The sequence below is a fragment of the Vidua macroura genome, chromosome 10 (genome assembly GCF_024509145.1).
Source record: "Vidua macroura isolate BioBank_ID:100142 chromosome 10, ASM2450914v1, whole genome shotgun sequence".
Taxonomy (NCBI): Eukaryota; Metazoa; Chordata; class Aves; order Passeriformes; family Viduidae; genus Vidua; species Vidua macroura.
In genome coordinates this window covers 17,468,172-17,483,893 of record NC_071580.1, presented here as the reverse complement: position 1 = coordinate 17,483,893, position 15,722 = coordinate 17,468,172, and the positions used below count along the sequence as shown (strand labels likewise).

The 15,722-nt window shown below is 39.0% G+C and overlaps 1 protein-coding gene across 4 annotated transcripts in view; it reads left to right on the top strand.

Annotated features, from left to right (window-relative positions):
• Positions 1 to 15,293, top strand: part of ACSL3 (acyl-CoA synthetase long chain family member 3) — a 50,519-nt gene extending 35,226 nt beyond the window's left edge. For 3 of the 4 annotated variants that reach the window (XM_053986542.1, XM_053986541.1, XM_053986543.1), the window contains 10 exons: positions 322 to 472; positions 1,079 to 1,202; positions 1,357 to 1,428; positions 1,934 to 2,073; positions 2,789 to 2,961; positions 3,569 to 3,643; positions 4,285 to 4,476; positions 5,249 to 5,363; positions 9,933 to 10,090; positions 11,135 to 15,293. In XM_053986542.1, the coding sequence (XP_053842517.1) occupies positions 322 to 472; positions 1,079 to 1,202; positions 1,357 to 1,428; positions 1,934 to 2,073; positions 2,789 to 2,961; positions 3,569 to 3,643; positions 4,285 to 4,476; positions 5,249 to 5,363; positions 9,933 to 10,090; positions 11,135 to 11,298 (1,364 nt within the window). In that variant the 3' untranslated portion in view covers positions 11,299 to 15,293. Of the gene's footprint in view, positions 1 to 321; positions 473 to 1,078; positions 1,203 to 1,356; positions 1,429 to 1,933; positions 2,074 to 2,788; positions 2,962 to 3,568; positions 3,644 to 4,284; positions 4,477 to 5,248; positions 5,364 to 9,538; positions 9,732 to 9,932; positions 10,091 to 11,134 lie in introns of those variants that run through there. The other variant, XR_008438668.1, reaches the window with a different exon arrangement.
• The last annotated feature ends 429 nt before the right edge of the window (positions 15,294 to 15,722 follow it).

Here is a 15,722-nt window from a genome sequence, read left to right as displayed (position 1 = left end):
GCTCAGTGGTGCTTTGGACAAGCCAAAGCTCTGCCTATTTTTCTCTCCACTGCAGGAGTAGGGGAAAAATAATAGGAAAACTGTTGTGGTGGATAAGGACAATCAGTCAAAGTATTGCTCAGCTAATGCCAAGTTCCTACTCTTTGTGAAGGCACTTAAGCTTGACCACAATCTTTTTTTAAGCAAAAGCAGAATGTAATAGCAGGAGTCCTGTGGTGCTGTATTGCTGCAGTGACTGCTGAAATGTGTCAGTGTGTGTCAGATCTCCTAGCCTGAGAGGCTCTCCACACATCACACATCCTATTTTTTAACAACTTGCAGGAAACAAGCAGCCATCCAGGCCTGTGCCCTCAGATATTGCAGTGATCATGTACACAAGTGGATCCACAGGAATTCCCAAAGGAGTTATGATCTCCCATTGCAACATAATTGCTGGGATAACTGGAATGGCTGAGAGGATCCCAAACCTGGGGTACGTACTAACTGTTTCTGACCAGCTAGTAAAAAAGTCATGTAATTGCATTTAATTTTAGATTAATTACTGTGTAAAATATTGACTGTTTTATATTGCTATGGATGTAACACATCATACTATGCACTGACATCTGAGCATGTGCCAGCACTGTACTAAATGACATGATACTACTTCATGTACTCTTTATTCTCTGCTCTTTGGTATGTGGGCAAGACCAGGACACAAAAACCTGTGAGGCCACCTTGCACTAGATTGGTTGAAACCCTCCCTAAGCAGTGCTTCCCTTGGTTAATGTTTAAATTCTGTGGCTTCTTTCTCTTTGGTGCAGTTTTTAATCTCATCCACTGAGTTGCCTTTGCAACCATAACATGGTTAATTGTTTTGAGTTGAGTAACCATCACCCTTTTTTCATGCCTTAAACCTACAGTGTGTAATGTGCAACTTTTGAAACAAAACCCACATGATTTGAAATATGCTCTCAAGCTCAAAGGCATTTTCAACTTTTTCCATTTCTGCAGTAAATTTTGCATATATTTGGCTTAGTGATGCATCTGAGGACTCTAGTGATACAGCATAAACCTATATTTTAAAAATTCTTTGCAGGGAAAAAGACATTTATATTGGGTACCTGCCCCTTGCCCATGTTCTGGAGCTGAGTGCTGAGCTTGTGTGTCTGTCTCACGGGTGCCGCATCGGTTACTCTTCCCCTCAGACGTTGGCTGACCAGGTATGTTGTAGGTGTAAGTCCTTAGAGTAAAACAAAAAGAAATAAAAAAAAAATACTTAGATATTTGTAATATTTCTTTAAAAACAGTAGAAATTTTGTTTCTGATGTTAAAGATTTTGAATGTGTCTGCTAGTAAACTTGTTCTTCACTTTAGTCTTCTAAGATAAAGAAAGGAAGCAAAGGGGATGTTACTACACTGAAGCCAACTCTAATGGCAGCAGTTCCAGTAAGTAACTGAAGGATGAACAATTTTTAAAACCTTTTTTAAAATATAAGTTATAATTCAATTTTTAGCAACAAAATTAATACCATGACCATTTAGATAGAAAAGGTAGAATCCTTGATGTTAAGCTGCTTTAAAATAATAATTGTGGTATTTATTTGTATGTTGGGGATAAGCAATCATGACATGAGTACCAAACTTTTTCAAAGTTAAGATAGCTAGAGACTTTCAATTCCCATTTTAATTAGTCATTTCTAGTTTGGTACAGTGAAAGAGTGGAATAAAGACAGTTGGCAGCTGGGGGTTAACTTCTGCTTGTGCCCAGGTTTTGCTTTCGTCCTTTCCATGAACATCTTGCTGTCTCTTAGCAAGGGAAGAGGAGGGAACCTGGGAGTGGGTTGTCACCTGAAGCTCACTTGAATTTCTAGACTGTGTTTTCTTTTTGCTGTACTGAAGTCAGTATTTCAAATGTTTCTTTGAGTTAAAGTTCATCTTTTTACATAACTAGGAAATTATGGATCGAATCTACAAAAACGTCATGAATAAAGTGAATGAAATGACCAGTTTCCAGAGGAATCTATTTATATTGGCCTACAACTACAAAATGGAACAGATTTCCAAAGGTTACACTACCCCACTCTGTGACAGGTAATGTTAACTTAATTTGTAATGGCACCAAGAAATCAAAGTCTTACCATGGGAGCAGTATCTGGTTTTCTTGTGCTTTTCTTCATTTTATTGTTGACCCTTTGAACATGAACAAATCTATACTTGAGTGTAAATTGAAACAACAAATCAGGAGTTTGTGTGATGGATTTAAATACTTACTGATGCAATTTAAGTGAGTGTTGTTTAACTGGAAACTGATTGAAAATGTACATTTATTGCATTTTCATCAGGAGTTTAATAACAGATTTATACAATTTCTGGGTAAGGTGAGAAGTTTATTCCTACAGAAAAATGTAGACTCTGCATTTTCACAGAAGGGAGCAATGGTATACCTCAAAATGGAAAGAACTCACAGGATCATTGAGTCGTAACTCTGGGCTTCTGTGAGAGCAAAGGATAAAGTATTTGCAAAATTTATACAACTTAAAGTATTTTTAGGAGAAAATCATGCACCTTTACTGCCTCATTAAATCTGTGTTCTCAAACATTTAACTTATCTTCAAACTAGAACATGGAAACAATCTTAGCAATCTGTGCCTGTACTTCTGAAAACATCAATGTGTTCCTTCAAGGCTTTCCTTGGAAGTCATGAGAGTGTATTTGAAGGCAGTGGAAACTCAGTTCAGATCCCAAACTAGGTGCTCTGTTGCTTTGTTTTGAAGCACCAAGATGTCTTTTTCCCTTTGCGTTTCAGCCTTATCTTCCGCAAGGTGCGGATGCTGCTGGGCGGGAAGATCCGCGTGCTGCTGTGCGGCGGCGCCCCGCTCTCGGCGGCCACGCAGCGCTTCATGAACATCTGCTTCTGCTGCCCCGTGGGGCAGGGCTACGGCCTCACCGAGTCCGCCGGGGCTGGCACCATCACCGAAGGTGGGTGGCACCGCGTCCCTGGGGCGCCCGCGCTCGGCCCCGCGCGGCTCAGCCCCGCCCACCCGCTCCTTTGCTGGTGCCACCAACGGCATCGGGGAATCCTGGAATCAGGTGTTCCCAAAAATGTGTAAAATGTGGCAGTGCTGATTTGGATGCACTGTGCTGAAGCAGGTGACCTACGTGTAAAATGAAAGTTCTCATTTGTGGTGGAGCAGCCCATTCTATCATCAGTGGGATCTTGGTGTTGTACTTATCACATGAACTGAATAATTCTTTTCAAATTTTGTTCAGTATATTGAGGTGTCAGGAATTAAAATCTTCCTGCATCAGATTTTAATTTCATATAACAGAGCCTAATGGTTTCAGTTGCCTTTTAGTAACTGAGGGGATCTGTTAATAAGCCATCTACTCTTCTAGTGGGATAAGGATTTTATCTGTGTTCTCTTGATAAATCTGTTGGGTTTTCTTGGAGGTTTGGTTCTGTGACTTAAAGTTCAGAAATAAATAGCAGTTAATCTTCACTGAGGATGCATGACAACAAAAGATCTTTTTTTTTCTAACTGGTTTTTTTTTTGTTTTTCTGAAAATGCACTTATTTAAATTCTAGTTTGGGACTACACTACAGGAAGAGTGGGAGCACCTTTGGTCTGTTGTGAAATCAAGTTAATGAACTGGGAAGAAGGTGAGAATTCTTGCTTGTGATTCAATTGTAATGTGTTTGTAAGAACTGTGTTTTTCTATTGGACTTTGCTCAGTAGCAGTAATTAAAGACTATATTTTGACTGTTAGCATTTTAAATGCTACTTTTGCCTATAAAAGTTTGCTCTTGGGAAGAAGAAATGTAAAAATAAATTCCTCAGTAGTTTCAAAACAGGGAAATATCCACGCAGAAGTTATCAATGCAAGTGGCATTTTGACTGGGTAGTATGCACAATACCTTCAGTTGCCATTAAGTTATTATTTTAAAATAATCTTCATAATAATATTCTTAAAGTCATTAAAAATTGGCATGTAGAATAGAAGCTTAATGGATACTTTATAAAATACATATAATACAGTTTGAAATGCATTTGGGTATTTCCTTTCACTGTAGGCTTTTATGTTATGTAGAGTAGAAATACTCTAAAGTGTGGTTTTGGACTAATGCAAAACCTTATGGATTTTTTCATTTTTAAACTATGAGGCAAAATTATTTGGTTTTATTTGAGCCTGTGTGAAATTGATAAAGCACATTACTTACTTCTGCCAGAAGAATGGCACAAATTTTTGCTTTGGAATATGTTTTGATTCTCATAAACGTAATAAAACTCCCCATGCTTCTAGGTGGATATTACAATACTGATAAACCATATCCTAGAGGTGAGATCCTTATTGGAGGGCAGAATGTGACTGTGGGCTACTACAAAAATGAAGCACGAACCAGAAAGGATTTCAGTGTTGATGAGAATGGGCAGAGGTGGCTCCATACTGGAGACATTGGAGAGTTTCATCATGATGGATGTCTAAAAATTATTGGTGAGTTAAGAAATTCAGGTAACATGTATATGTATAGATATTCATATACACACATTTTTTAGGGCTGTGAAATACAGTAGTGAAAAAAACCTCCATATCTTGTCATGCAATCTAAAGCCTTCCTATGTATCCCAGGGAAGTTCTGATATGTTGCTGTAAGTTTGCCTGTGTGTTTTAAAAGCTGAGTTTTTGGTTCACTTTGAAACACTCTTAACGTTTACTCCCTAAGTTATTGAGACTGGGTAGTAATTAGAGAGTTAAGTATAAGCTGAGTAGATAAGCTGCCTGATATTGTATAATTTTGTATGGTTGTGTTGAATAACCTCAAGTAATTTGGGCGTAATTTTTGGTTCCTATTGTTGTTTTTCAAGTAGAAGGTGAACAGTTGCTCTTTAAATATGGATTTAGCCTGAAATCAATAACATAATGTCACCAAATGGTCTGGGCCAGACAGCACAAAATGTGTGCTCCTGGCTACCCGTGGCTTTTGCCTAGTTCTGCTTGTCTTCCATGCACATGATGGTGCTGTCATATAGGAAATGCTGTTCCGAAGGCAGAAAATGCATGGCATTGTAATAGCCCTCATTTTGTTGGGATATACAGATTGATAAAATGCAGTCTGGAAACCTAACATTAAAGGTTTCTGGTTTGGATATTTAAATGAGCATTTCAGGAAAATGTAAAATCAATGTTTCCAAGTTTTCTGTTCTGTAATTAACAGTTACACTTACTTAATTAGATGTGTAATTAACATTCTTTTCTTCATCGATAGATCGCAAAAAGGATCTTGTAAAACTACAGGCAGGAGAATATGTTTCTCTTGGCAAAGTAGAAGCAGCTCTGAAGAATCTCCCACTGGTGGATAATATTTGTGCATATGCAAGCAGGTAAGAGCAGTTTATACTTTGTTACTGCACTGTTCTTTGTCCTCTTGAAGCAAAATTTTTTGCCACTCAATGTGCAGAATTTTTTTAATCAGTTAAAAAAAGGATTTTACTTACAATACAATGGAATAACTCTCTATCAAAACTAAAAGATCAGAAATCCATTTTTATTTTTCCTTTCTCATTTGTTGTCAATATTTATTGGAAAATACCAGTGATGAGTCTTACATTCCCCCTTCCCCTATCTGAAAAGCAGCTGAGCTCTATTGCATTAATTACAGGCATCTGTACACTCAAGCACTTTGGAATTGTTACCTTTAGAAGCCCTAGGACACCTTGTTTCTTGCTGTGTTTAGCTGTGATTTGTCCTTCAAGGGAAGTATTGTGGTACTTCAGAGGAAGATGGGGGAAAAAAACACCAATGGCCCAGTAGCTGGCTTGTGAATTAAATTTACTTTTTTTTTACCCCTGCAGTACACCACCTTGAAGCTTGAGAACAAACACACTCTAAACAGTGTGCAAACATACAGTAAATGACAATCTAATGTAATTTCTATTTGCTTTATATGTGTACTAATAAATGAGGCGATAAAGGCTCAAACATGTCTTAAGTTTCTATTTCTAGAGTTTCTTAGCTCTTACACATACAAATATACTTCAGGTGGTCTTTGTTTCCTGTTTACATTCGACATTGATGTTTGGAAAGTTATTTTGGAGCCTCTGAATGATCAGAAATATTCTGACTCCCATTATGTCCCAAAAAGCCCCATTTTACTTTGAAAGAAGCCAGGATAACCATACCAGAGAATTGCTCAGTGGTAATAAATAAAACAATTAACTTTTGGTTTGTTCACCTGGTTCTCTGTAGTTTTGGAGGGGTTTGTGTAGTCATTCTGTAACTGCAGTTTTGACAGTTTTGGATCAGTAGGCTGGCATGCATTGGGCCTGCCACTGCTGAGGAAATTTCCATTCTTTTAAGCTTTATTTGTGGTTTGGACTCACTGTGTGAGTCTCACATTTGCTCGCTTTGACAGCCTGAAGTTGGGACTGTTTTAAGCACCGTCTATAATCTGTGAAGAAAGAGCTTCCTACATGTGATCTCTTCTCTTCCAGGATTGCACTTCACTATTGGACTTGTGCTACCAAATTTTTGTGTTAATTTTGCCAGGTCAACATAACATTGGAAGCTAAAATGCACTTGCGAGGCAGACACTTGACTCTGATAGGCCATGTTGTGTCTATTACTTAAAAACAGGAAAACCTATGAGCAATTTTTAAAGGTAATTTACAAACAAGAGTCCAGACCAAGGACAAGTAAGACATTCCAGATTGGTTTTTCTGTTGCTGCTGTACTTTCTTAATACAGTTATGTGTGTGATGTGGGCTGAGTAGCCATGTAATAGAGTCCCTGAATGATTGTCCATATGCACATTTCATTGTGGGCATGCGCTCACCTCAACAGTCTGAGCTCAGAGAGGTTTTGTAACTGTGCCTGTGATGTTCCTTGGATCCTGTCTCTCTTTATACTTAGCCTGGGTGATCTTGTATGCAGGAGGAGTCCTTTAGTTGTAGCTGTTCTGTCTCCCACATGCAAAAGGACAAGGAGGGCAGACTTTTACAAAGGGGTTTAACATGTGATTTGACCTTAGATTTTAGGGTGCAAAGCTCCTCTGAACATCGTAGTAGGGAATCAGAATTGTTTGCATGATGTTGCTACCTCAAAAGCTGTATTGACTTCAGACAAAATAAGTGAGATAAGGAATAAACACATTTGCTGAAAGGAATGGTGATTAGAGCTCTGTTAGGGGTGACTCCTACTGCTTTTTCAACACTTCGCCCAAGACACATTAAGTGGGTTTCAAGCATCTCATCGAGAAAATGAGTAGCTCAGTTACCTGAGGAATGAGCAAACATGGCAAAAATCTTGAGGGAGTCCTCAGTCATCTCAAGGAGATAAGGACCAGACTTTACAGAATAGAAGCAGTGGTATCTATGTGTAGTGCCACTAAATATGTTTCTGACCACAGGTCTGAGAGCCGTACGTGGGTAGAATTGTAAGCACACCAAGAGAATGAGGCTGCTTAGTGTAGGGCAGACATTTTGGCAAAATCTTTCATCGTGGAAGAGATGACTAAGGAGGTCTTGAGGACCAGAGTCTGAAAATGTCCACTGAAAATCACTTCCAAGACAAAGGTACCAAATACAAAGGATCGGCATAAGGAGCAGCGACAGGGAAGTAACTGCTCAAGAGGGAAGATGTACCTTCGGGATACCTCTCAAGACAAAACAGTGCTTTAGCATTTGAAGTGCAACAAGTGGAGATTTAACTTTGTAGCACAGAACGAAAAACTACATGTACCAGGAACTGAGAGCTGCAAGGTGTTCTTTCCAAGAAGAGAAAACATTTGGATGAACCTGATTGTCCAGAACAAGTACACTTCTACTGAAGGGGCTGAATTTTAGATGAACAGGAAGTTTGATGCTTACCCAGCCAACTGATTACTTCTATGTGCTGTTTATCCCTGGAGGCACTGGTGATATTGCTGGACATGATCTTGAGCATTCAAAAGACTACAGGAACCAGAGATGACAGTTCCAGAGTCCTTTGTGTCCCAGGTGCCTTCACACAGAATATGTGCACAGTAGGGAGCAAAGTTACAAGGGTTCAGTACAGACTACAGCATGAGTGGGCATGGGGGAAAATGGGACAGAGGCAAAGGCAGAAGGTGAGATGCAAGCAGTAGTGATAGTGAAGCTAAACTGAAATCATCCTGTAATACATTTTCAGGAAGAGGAAAATGAGAATGATTTTGAGCTGGCAGGCGAAGCTTATGATGATGCTGCCAGGGACGTCTGTGTTTATAATGGACTCTGGTGCAGTCTTCTCAACTCCTGTCAGATGCCCATTATGATTCCTGCCAGTAACAAAGGAGAAAATTGCAATGTGCAGTAACCAAAAGCATATTTAGAGGTAGTATCTTGAAATTATCTTGAAGAACTTAAAGGATATAGTACAGTAATCTGCATGCTAGGGCTAAGTTTCCATATTTTGTATTAATGGTCTGTCTGGTGAGAGTTGAAAAGATTTACTAAATCTGTAGATAGTTAAGATGGGAGGGAACAAAAGCCATGTGGAGGACAGGATGAGAATTCAGAGCAAGCTTGGCTAGATGGAGATTTGCTTGAAAATGGCAGTAAGTTTAAAGAGAGGAGTTGTAAATTATACTTACAGCTAAACAAACTGCAGAAATTAAGGGTGAGAGCCACCAGTTGGTAGCAATTCTGTAGGAGCTGACATGAGTCCACAAGTGCCATGCTGTTATAAGAAGGTAAAGGGCATAATCAGATGTATTGCCTACCAAATGCACAATGATCTCTTTACTCTAACAATTATTGAAGGGTCTGAATTCCACATGTAGCACATCTGAAGAGATGGACCTCATGAAGAGAGTCCAGGAAAAAAATGGCAATGTCTGGGCAGAGACCTGTGATGGCATGAATTAGGAGGAAAGGGCACTGCTGATATGTCTAAATAAACCTAAGAAAGGAAACAAGACTAAAAAGGTGACAAGGAAAATCTGTGAATGCATAAATAGCTTCTGTGGAAAAGAGAGTGACATCTGACAATTGTGAGGTAAATTTCAAAGAGGAAGAGTCAGGAGTTGCCATCAGCAGCTGCTTATCCATGCTACAAGTGATGAAGCGTTGGCATTAGTGCTTGCTGATGTTGAAGAAAGATGTAGACAAACATCTGTTAGATGTATCTGACCCTGCTTCAGGGCAGGTGAATTGATTAGGAGCTCTTCAGAGTTGAAAGCTCACTTTCAACTCTAGCTCTGTGATCTGCTTTGTTAGAACATGTCAAGCTGCTGCATGAGGTTCTGTGCAAATTTTACCTAAACTTTACACCATCTGAAAAGCTTTGAATACCTGTTTCAGAGTGAATTGTGCTTTAGGGCCCAAAGACTTTGAGATCACAGCTTCCTATGTTCTGGGCATGTCAGGAGCAGACAAAAAAAGTGCCAACAGTAGAGTGAGTGTATGGACAATCACTTGAAAGAGAAAGAGAAGTCACTTCCCTTACAGAAGCAGGCATCCTTTGAGATGTGTTGTGCATATGCTCATTCCACAACCTGCTGTCCAACCCCTCTTCACTGCAGTCCTCTACTCCTCTACAGTAACTGGACTCTGCAGTTGAGAGGAAACTGAGGTAGGGAAGCCGCACACCAGTCTCCATTCCGGGCTGCAGAGCATGAGCAGAGGCAGGGCGCAGTGACATCGTGTGGGTGCTGCTTCCCAAAGCTTTGGGCATGAGACACAGTGGAATATGCATATGGACAGCACACCTTGAAGCAATCCAGTTACTGTAAGGTAAGTAGCTTCTCTTTCTACTTACTTTTAAGCAGGCAGAGGTAACTTGTGAACTATTTCAGGAGGATTATCAGGTGAACAAAAGCCAGCTGTTAAGAGCAATATCTCTGTTGGAAGTGTAAACCCCCCCAACTTGAAATGCTATTTTTGAAGAGTTGCTTAATTTGCCAGATTCATACTCAAGTGTATTGTGCTTCTCAGCTTCCATTCTTATGTCATTGGATTTGTTGTGCCAAATCAAAAGGAGCTTGCAGAACTAGCCCGAAAAAAAGGATTTAAAGGAACTTGGGAAGAGATCTGTAACAGTCCTGAGATGGAAAAAGAGGTTCTGAAGGTGCTGGCTGAGGCTGCCATGGCAGGTGAGTGGCTGGGTAGGTGGTATCAATCTTGTAGACTGCAACTCAACACTGCAGCTGCTCTTTTCTTTCCCCATCTCTCTAGTCTGGTTTTCTTCACGGTATGGAGCACATGGCCAAAGTCATTCTCAGAAGCTGCTGTGATGGGGAGCATGTACAAAGTTGCTTTCATTTTTTGTGCAACATTATTCTAAGGAGAATTAAATACTTTTTAAAAATTGATGAAAAGTAGTATTTGATTCAATGATTTTGGTGTTATTTTATATTTGGTTTTGGTTTTCACTTTGGTATCACAGGCTTTACTTTTAAATACTATGGGTTTTAGTGATAAATTGCAAAAAAACCTGAAAACCCAAACCTAGTAATCTAATGCCAAAGGAAGAAAAAGGGGCAGAAAAATCTAAAAATGGCAGGTTGCACATGATAAATATACATTTGTGTATATTACTGAAATTCAACTTGAAAAGAGAGGATTTTATTACTGCTATCTGTTGGCTACTTTCTTAGTTATTTTTTTCTCATATCTGAAACCACAACAGAAATTGTTGCAAATGATAGTGTTTTGTGCTGAAGGTATAACATGGAGAGCACTGCTCTCTTTCAGTACAGGGAAGAGCTCCTATATGAACTTAATTCCCTTGATGAATTTAGAACTATGGGGAAAAAACAAACTCCCCCATTTTTTCTAACCTAAATAGTATGGATTTTGAAGATTTTCTCTCCAGATGATGGGTGCCATGATGCTGACAGAGCAGAGTCTGCTTTGAGGATATAATTTCCATGCACTGAGGCTTTTTTTGAAGTTAGGGAGCTGCGGAGGTACCTGAACAGCTGGGCTTCATTCCAGTGTTTCTGTGGAAACTGGACAACAGGTACTAGCAGATCCTGTCACTCTGCTTGTGACCCCAAGGCTTGTGAAACCAACCATGGGGGTTGGAGGAGCACTTCTTCATTTGGGTCACGTGCGTGAGAATGATTTCTCTTTTTGTGCTTAACTTCAGGAAAATGCTTCCATTTAGGTTCTGTATTAAAAATCTCTTTTCACAGCAAACCTGGAGAAGTTTGAAATCCCAGTGAAGATCCGTTTGAGCCCTGATCCTTGGACCCCAGAGACTGGTCTGGTGACGGACGCGTTCAAACTGAAGCGCAAGGAGCTGACGGCGTTCTATCAAACGGACATTGATCGAATGTACGGCAAAAACGTCAAATAATCCTCCTCTGCACCACTGCTGCAGTGAGCTTGGATCAAATAGGAAATACTTGAATTGCCTGTCTCAACTCAACACTTGAGATCAACACTCAAAACCACCATTCCTCATTTCCAGCTTAAGCTGTTCTTTCTAATGACGTCTCCATGATGACTGGCAAGTTTAGTAAAATGTTATGGCAGCAAACTTGTGTCTGTCTCCTTTTTTCCAGTTTTCTCTGCTACCTTGTCAGTCTGTGGATTTTCCCGGGTCTTTTTGGGAAACCATGATTCTGAAGCCTCAAGTTTTTAAACATTTATAAATCCTGTATAATGTTTTATTTGTATCTTTAAAATTTGGATGTATATAGAGAGAACTTGGCTATATAAGAAATGGTTATACTGGGGGCCTTTTTTTACCTAATTATTTAAAGATAAGAAGGTATTGATGTTGTGACATTATGTACATTGAAAATGCTTGTAACAAGGTAATTGTTGAACAGAGGACCAGGTTATTTGCTGCTGTGCTATTTTTCTGTGTAAATCTGAGGGAGAAAATGTTTGACATTCCAGCTTGTGTAATGCACCTTCAATATGTGCCTAATGGTTACTTTTATTTTTATCTGAAAATGGAAGGATGGTCATGGCACAGCTCTGCCTCAAGGCAGGTACTCTTGCAGGTGTTAGTTAAAGCTCCTTTAATACAGAAGATGCTATTAACACAGCAGAAGTTAAACCTAAGAATAATCTCTCAGATACAGAAATTCTTTTTTGAAATAGCTCGTGACCATTTCATCCAGAGCTGAATTGTGTAGTGCTAATATGAACTCTCATCATTAATTTCACCTTATACTTTACAAGCTTGACTGTGTCCTTTTAACAGAGGGACTGTAGCAACCTTTGTCTTTTCTCATTAGGTTCGGACATTACAGTGGATTTCTTCTTTCGTTGTTTATTAAGGTTTGGCAAGACTCCTGCTCTGCTCTAGCTGCAACCCAGATCTTCCTGGGGGGGATTTTTAAAGTCATAATGACAGTTATGTTCTCAGCTCACACAGTGCCTAGCTGCCCTTTGTGCCATTAAAAATCTCCCTTTGATTCTCTGTTCTTTTGTGTAGTACTTTTTGCTTTAAAAATAGATATTTGAAGCATTTATCAGCCAGAGTTATTTATGTTGCTTGGTTTGTTACACCTAACTCTTACTTTGAGAAGGAGTCTCAATTTCTGTTTCCATAGAGATTCATGGATATTGTTTGAAAAAAATATGGAGGCTCTTTCATCTTGAATGAGAGCATTCAGATTTGTTTCAGATGTGAATTTTATTTTCAAAATACTTCTGGAAAGAATATTCAGGGTTACATGAGAATGTGAAAAGGCATACATCAGTCAACTTTGTGATGAAGCAAATACTAAAATGGCTTTAATTTGGAGATTACTCTCCTGTGTATCATTTACTTGTAGTACTAAAACTCAAGGTCCTGATGCTTACTTAGTGCCCTGCTATGGTAGCACATAGCAATGCTGAAGGCCAGAAGCTTAGTTTGGAACAGGCAGTTCCTGGTGATTGTCTTTGTGACATGAGACTTTGGGAGGTATTTGATGTGCAAATTCTCATTTTATAAACCTCTGAAATATTTTTAAATTAATGCTCTCTGTTGACTATAGAAAGCAGATTCATAGGGTTTGAAGGTTATCAAGCAGGTTCCCTGATGAAATGATGAGGTGCTTTGGGCTAATTATGGATTTCCCCTGCTGCTGTCCATGACAAACTGTTAACATTTGGTAAATTTTGGTGTAAGTAATCAAATGGAAATAGAAGCAACAAAAAGAAATCAGAACCATATTTTTGAGATTACTGCATTTAGATATCCAGATCATAAATGAAAACCTTGTGGCAAATAGAGATAAGACAAATGTTGAAAAATGACCGAAGAATCCAAATATGGAAAAATTGCCAAGGCTGTAGGGAAGTGTCACCCCATGTATTAGACATTACTAACACTTAAATTTGTATCTGTGCTCATCAACAGGTTCTTAAATAGAATTCAGCACAGACTGTACATTGTTCAAATATTTTTGTGATTTTTAGTGAAAAATAATAAATTGCTGAAGTACTATGTATATCACTTGGGGCATTGTGCAGCAGATTTAAGAAAATAAATCTGCTTTTGGTTAAACAAATCTGAAGTTAGTATTTTGTTCTGCTAAGGGTTTAAATCCCCTTTTGAAAAATTGCATAAAGGAAACTTTTAAAATGGTTTGGAAATAGTAGTTTTATTTTCTTTTTTCTAATCCAGTCACAAGATGGGGTTGCAGTCTAACTCTGCATTTGATTTTACAGTTCAGGGGTTTTTTTTATGTTTAAAATGGATGTGATATATATAGTTCCTCTTTCATTAGGCATCAGATTCATTGTGGACATTTATTTCTTCTACAGAATGTGAAAACAAAGCAGTTCATCAAGTTTAGTCTCAGTGCTGGAGATAGAAAGACTTAAAAATCTTTGTGATGCGTGTGGGGTTTTTTTCTTTTAATTTGTAGCAAAAGACAGACTCCACTCCTGCTGGATTGTGAGTACTTCCATGTCCCATTGAGGCCACCTGTGCTGGAGGTGCTGGGGGCTGTGATGGGGTGTTCAGTCAGGCTGCACTTCAGGTGTGGGGCTCCCTCCCTCCCCTGCTCCCCTGGGCTGCCAGGTCCTCCTGCCTGCCACCCCGTGCTCCTGCATTGCTGAGCACAACAACAGCTTTGCAGGGATTTATCCCAGCCCTACAGAGATGCACTGCTTGCCAGCTGGGAGTGCCCTTTTTATTTTTTTGTTTTGTTTGGGTGTGTTTTTTTTGTTTGTTTGTTTTGTTTCTTGGATTTTGGGTTTTTTGTGTCTTCCCATGCCCTGTGTAACAAGAACAAAAGTACCTGCTGGAATGCACTGCTCTGTCCCAGGGGCTGTGGGCAGCTGTGCAGGAGCTGAGAAGTGTGTGTTTGAGAGGTGTGGTCTCTGTCACATAGGGGATTTTGTAATGAAAAGAGCTGCAATTTTAAACAATCTGAGTGCAAACTAAGAGCAAGGGGCATATACCTCACCTGAAGGGCCCCCAAAAAAGGGGGATTTTTAACAAAACTTTTGTAAATAAAAATTTACCAGGTCTCTGAATCACTGAAAATTGTAACTACTTACTCACTTGTGAAAATCTATGTATTTCATTATTAAAATGGTTGACCATGAAATTCCAGGGATGCTGTGAATATCCTTTAAATTTCACAATTCTTTAAAAAATTTTCAGGACTGTAGGCTATCATTCAATCTAGATGTGTTCTTTGCAGAGCATAGGGTTTCTGGGGTAGGTGAAAAATTCAGAAGTTACATGTCAGAAAAGACAGTGTTGAGTTTGCTGCTGCACATCTCACAGAGGCAGGAGCACACCTCAAAGGGGAGCTGTAGCTGAGCAGGGAAAGATTCTGCTGAAATGGCAGTGAAAAGCAATGTGTGACTGGGGCTAAGAACATAACAGGTCCCTACATCCCACTGCTCTACAGACAGGATGCAGAGAAGGGTATGGAATCCAAACCACACATTAGGAACACCCTAAGCTGGTAAGTTTATGCAGAAATGGCTATAGGACATAAAACTCCTTTGCAATAACCTTTGTCCTGCTAAAATTCACAAACTTTTTATTCTGTACTAAAACTACATTTAGGTGATGCAATGCAGCATTTTAAATTTTTATTACTGTGGTGTATCAACTACTTTGGACTTGGTATAAAATCATGTACATCTGTTTCTTTACTGGTAAGAGGAACAATTTTCAACTTGCCTACACCTTGGACCAGGCTGAAACGTTAATTGAATGACCAATTGTGTATTGTTGTAATGGGTTATTTAATGTAAACTCATTTTCAATGTGATCTTGGTTGTTACTATGAACTGCCTGAACATTGTATACCCTAATTGAGTTATATTGTATGAATTATTTATTTGTAATTGGATATCATGTTTCAAAAATAAAATTAATTTCACAAATTGGGCCTTGTACATCCAGTTTTTTCAGTGGTACAGAGTTGATAATATAGAAATGTGTTCATTATTGTCAAATGTTTCAGATAAGTGTGACCATTTTGGACTGAATGCAGGAGCAGGAATTACCAGGTTAGCCTGGATTTTCACTGCAGGAAAATTAGTAGTGTTTGGTCAATTTTTATTTGCATATGATCTGCCATTTACCTGCTTTTAACAGCGCTGGCTGTGGGTAATACCTGATGTAAAGCTGTAGGCTTATAACTTTTTTTTTTTCCTATCCAAGTGTGCTAGGACTTGTATTTAGTGTGTAATTTTCCTTAAGTTTGTGTGTTGAAGGGTCAGATACTAGATGCTTGCAATTGGACTTCTGAAGAGATCTTTAGCACTTAAATTTCAAGTTTTGATTACAAGTTCACAAATCATTGCTGGTAA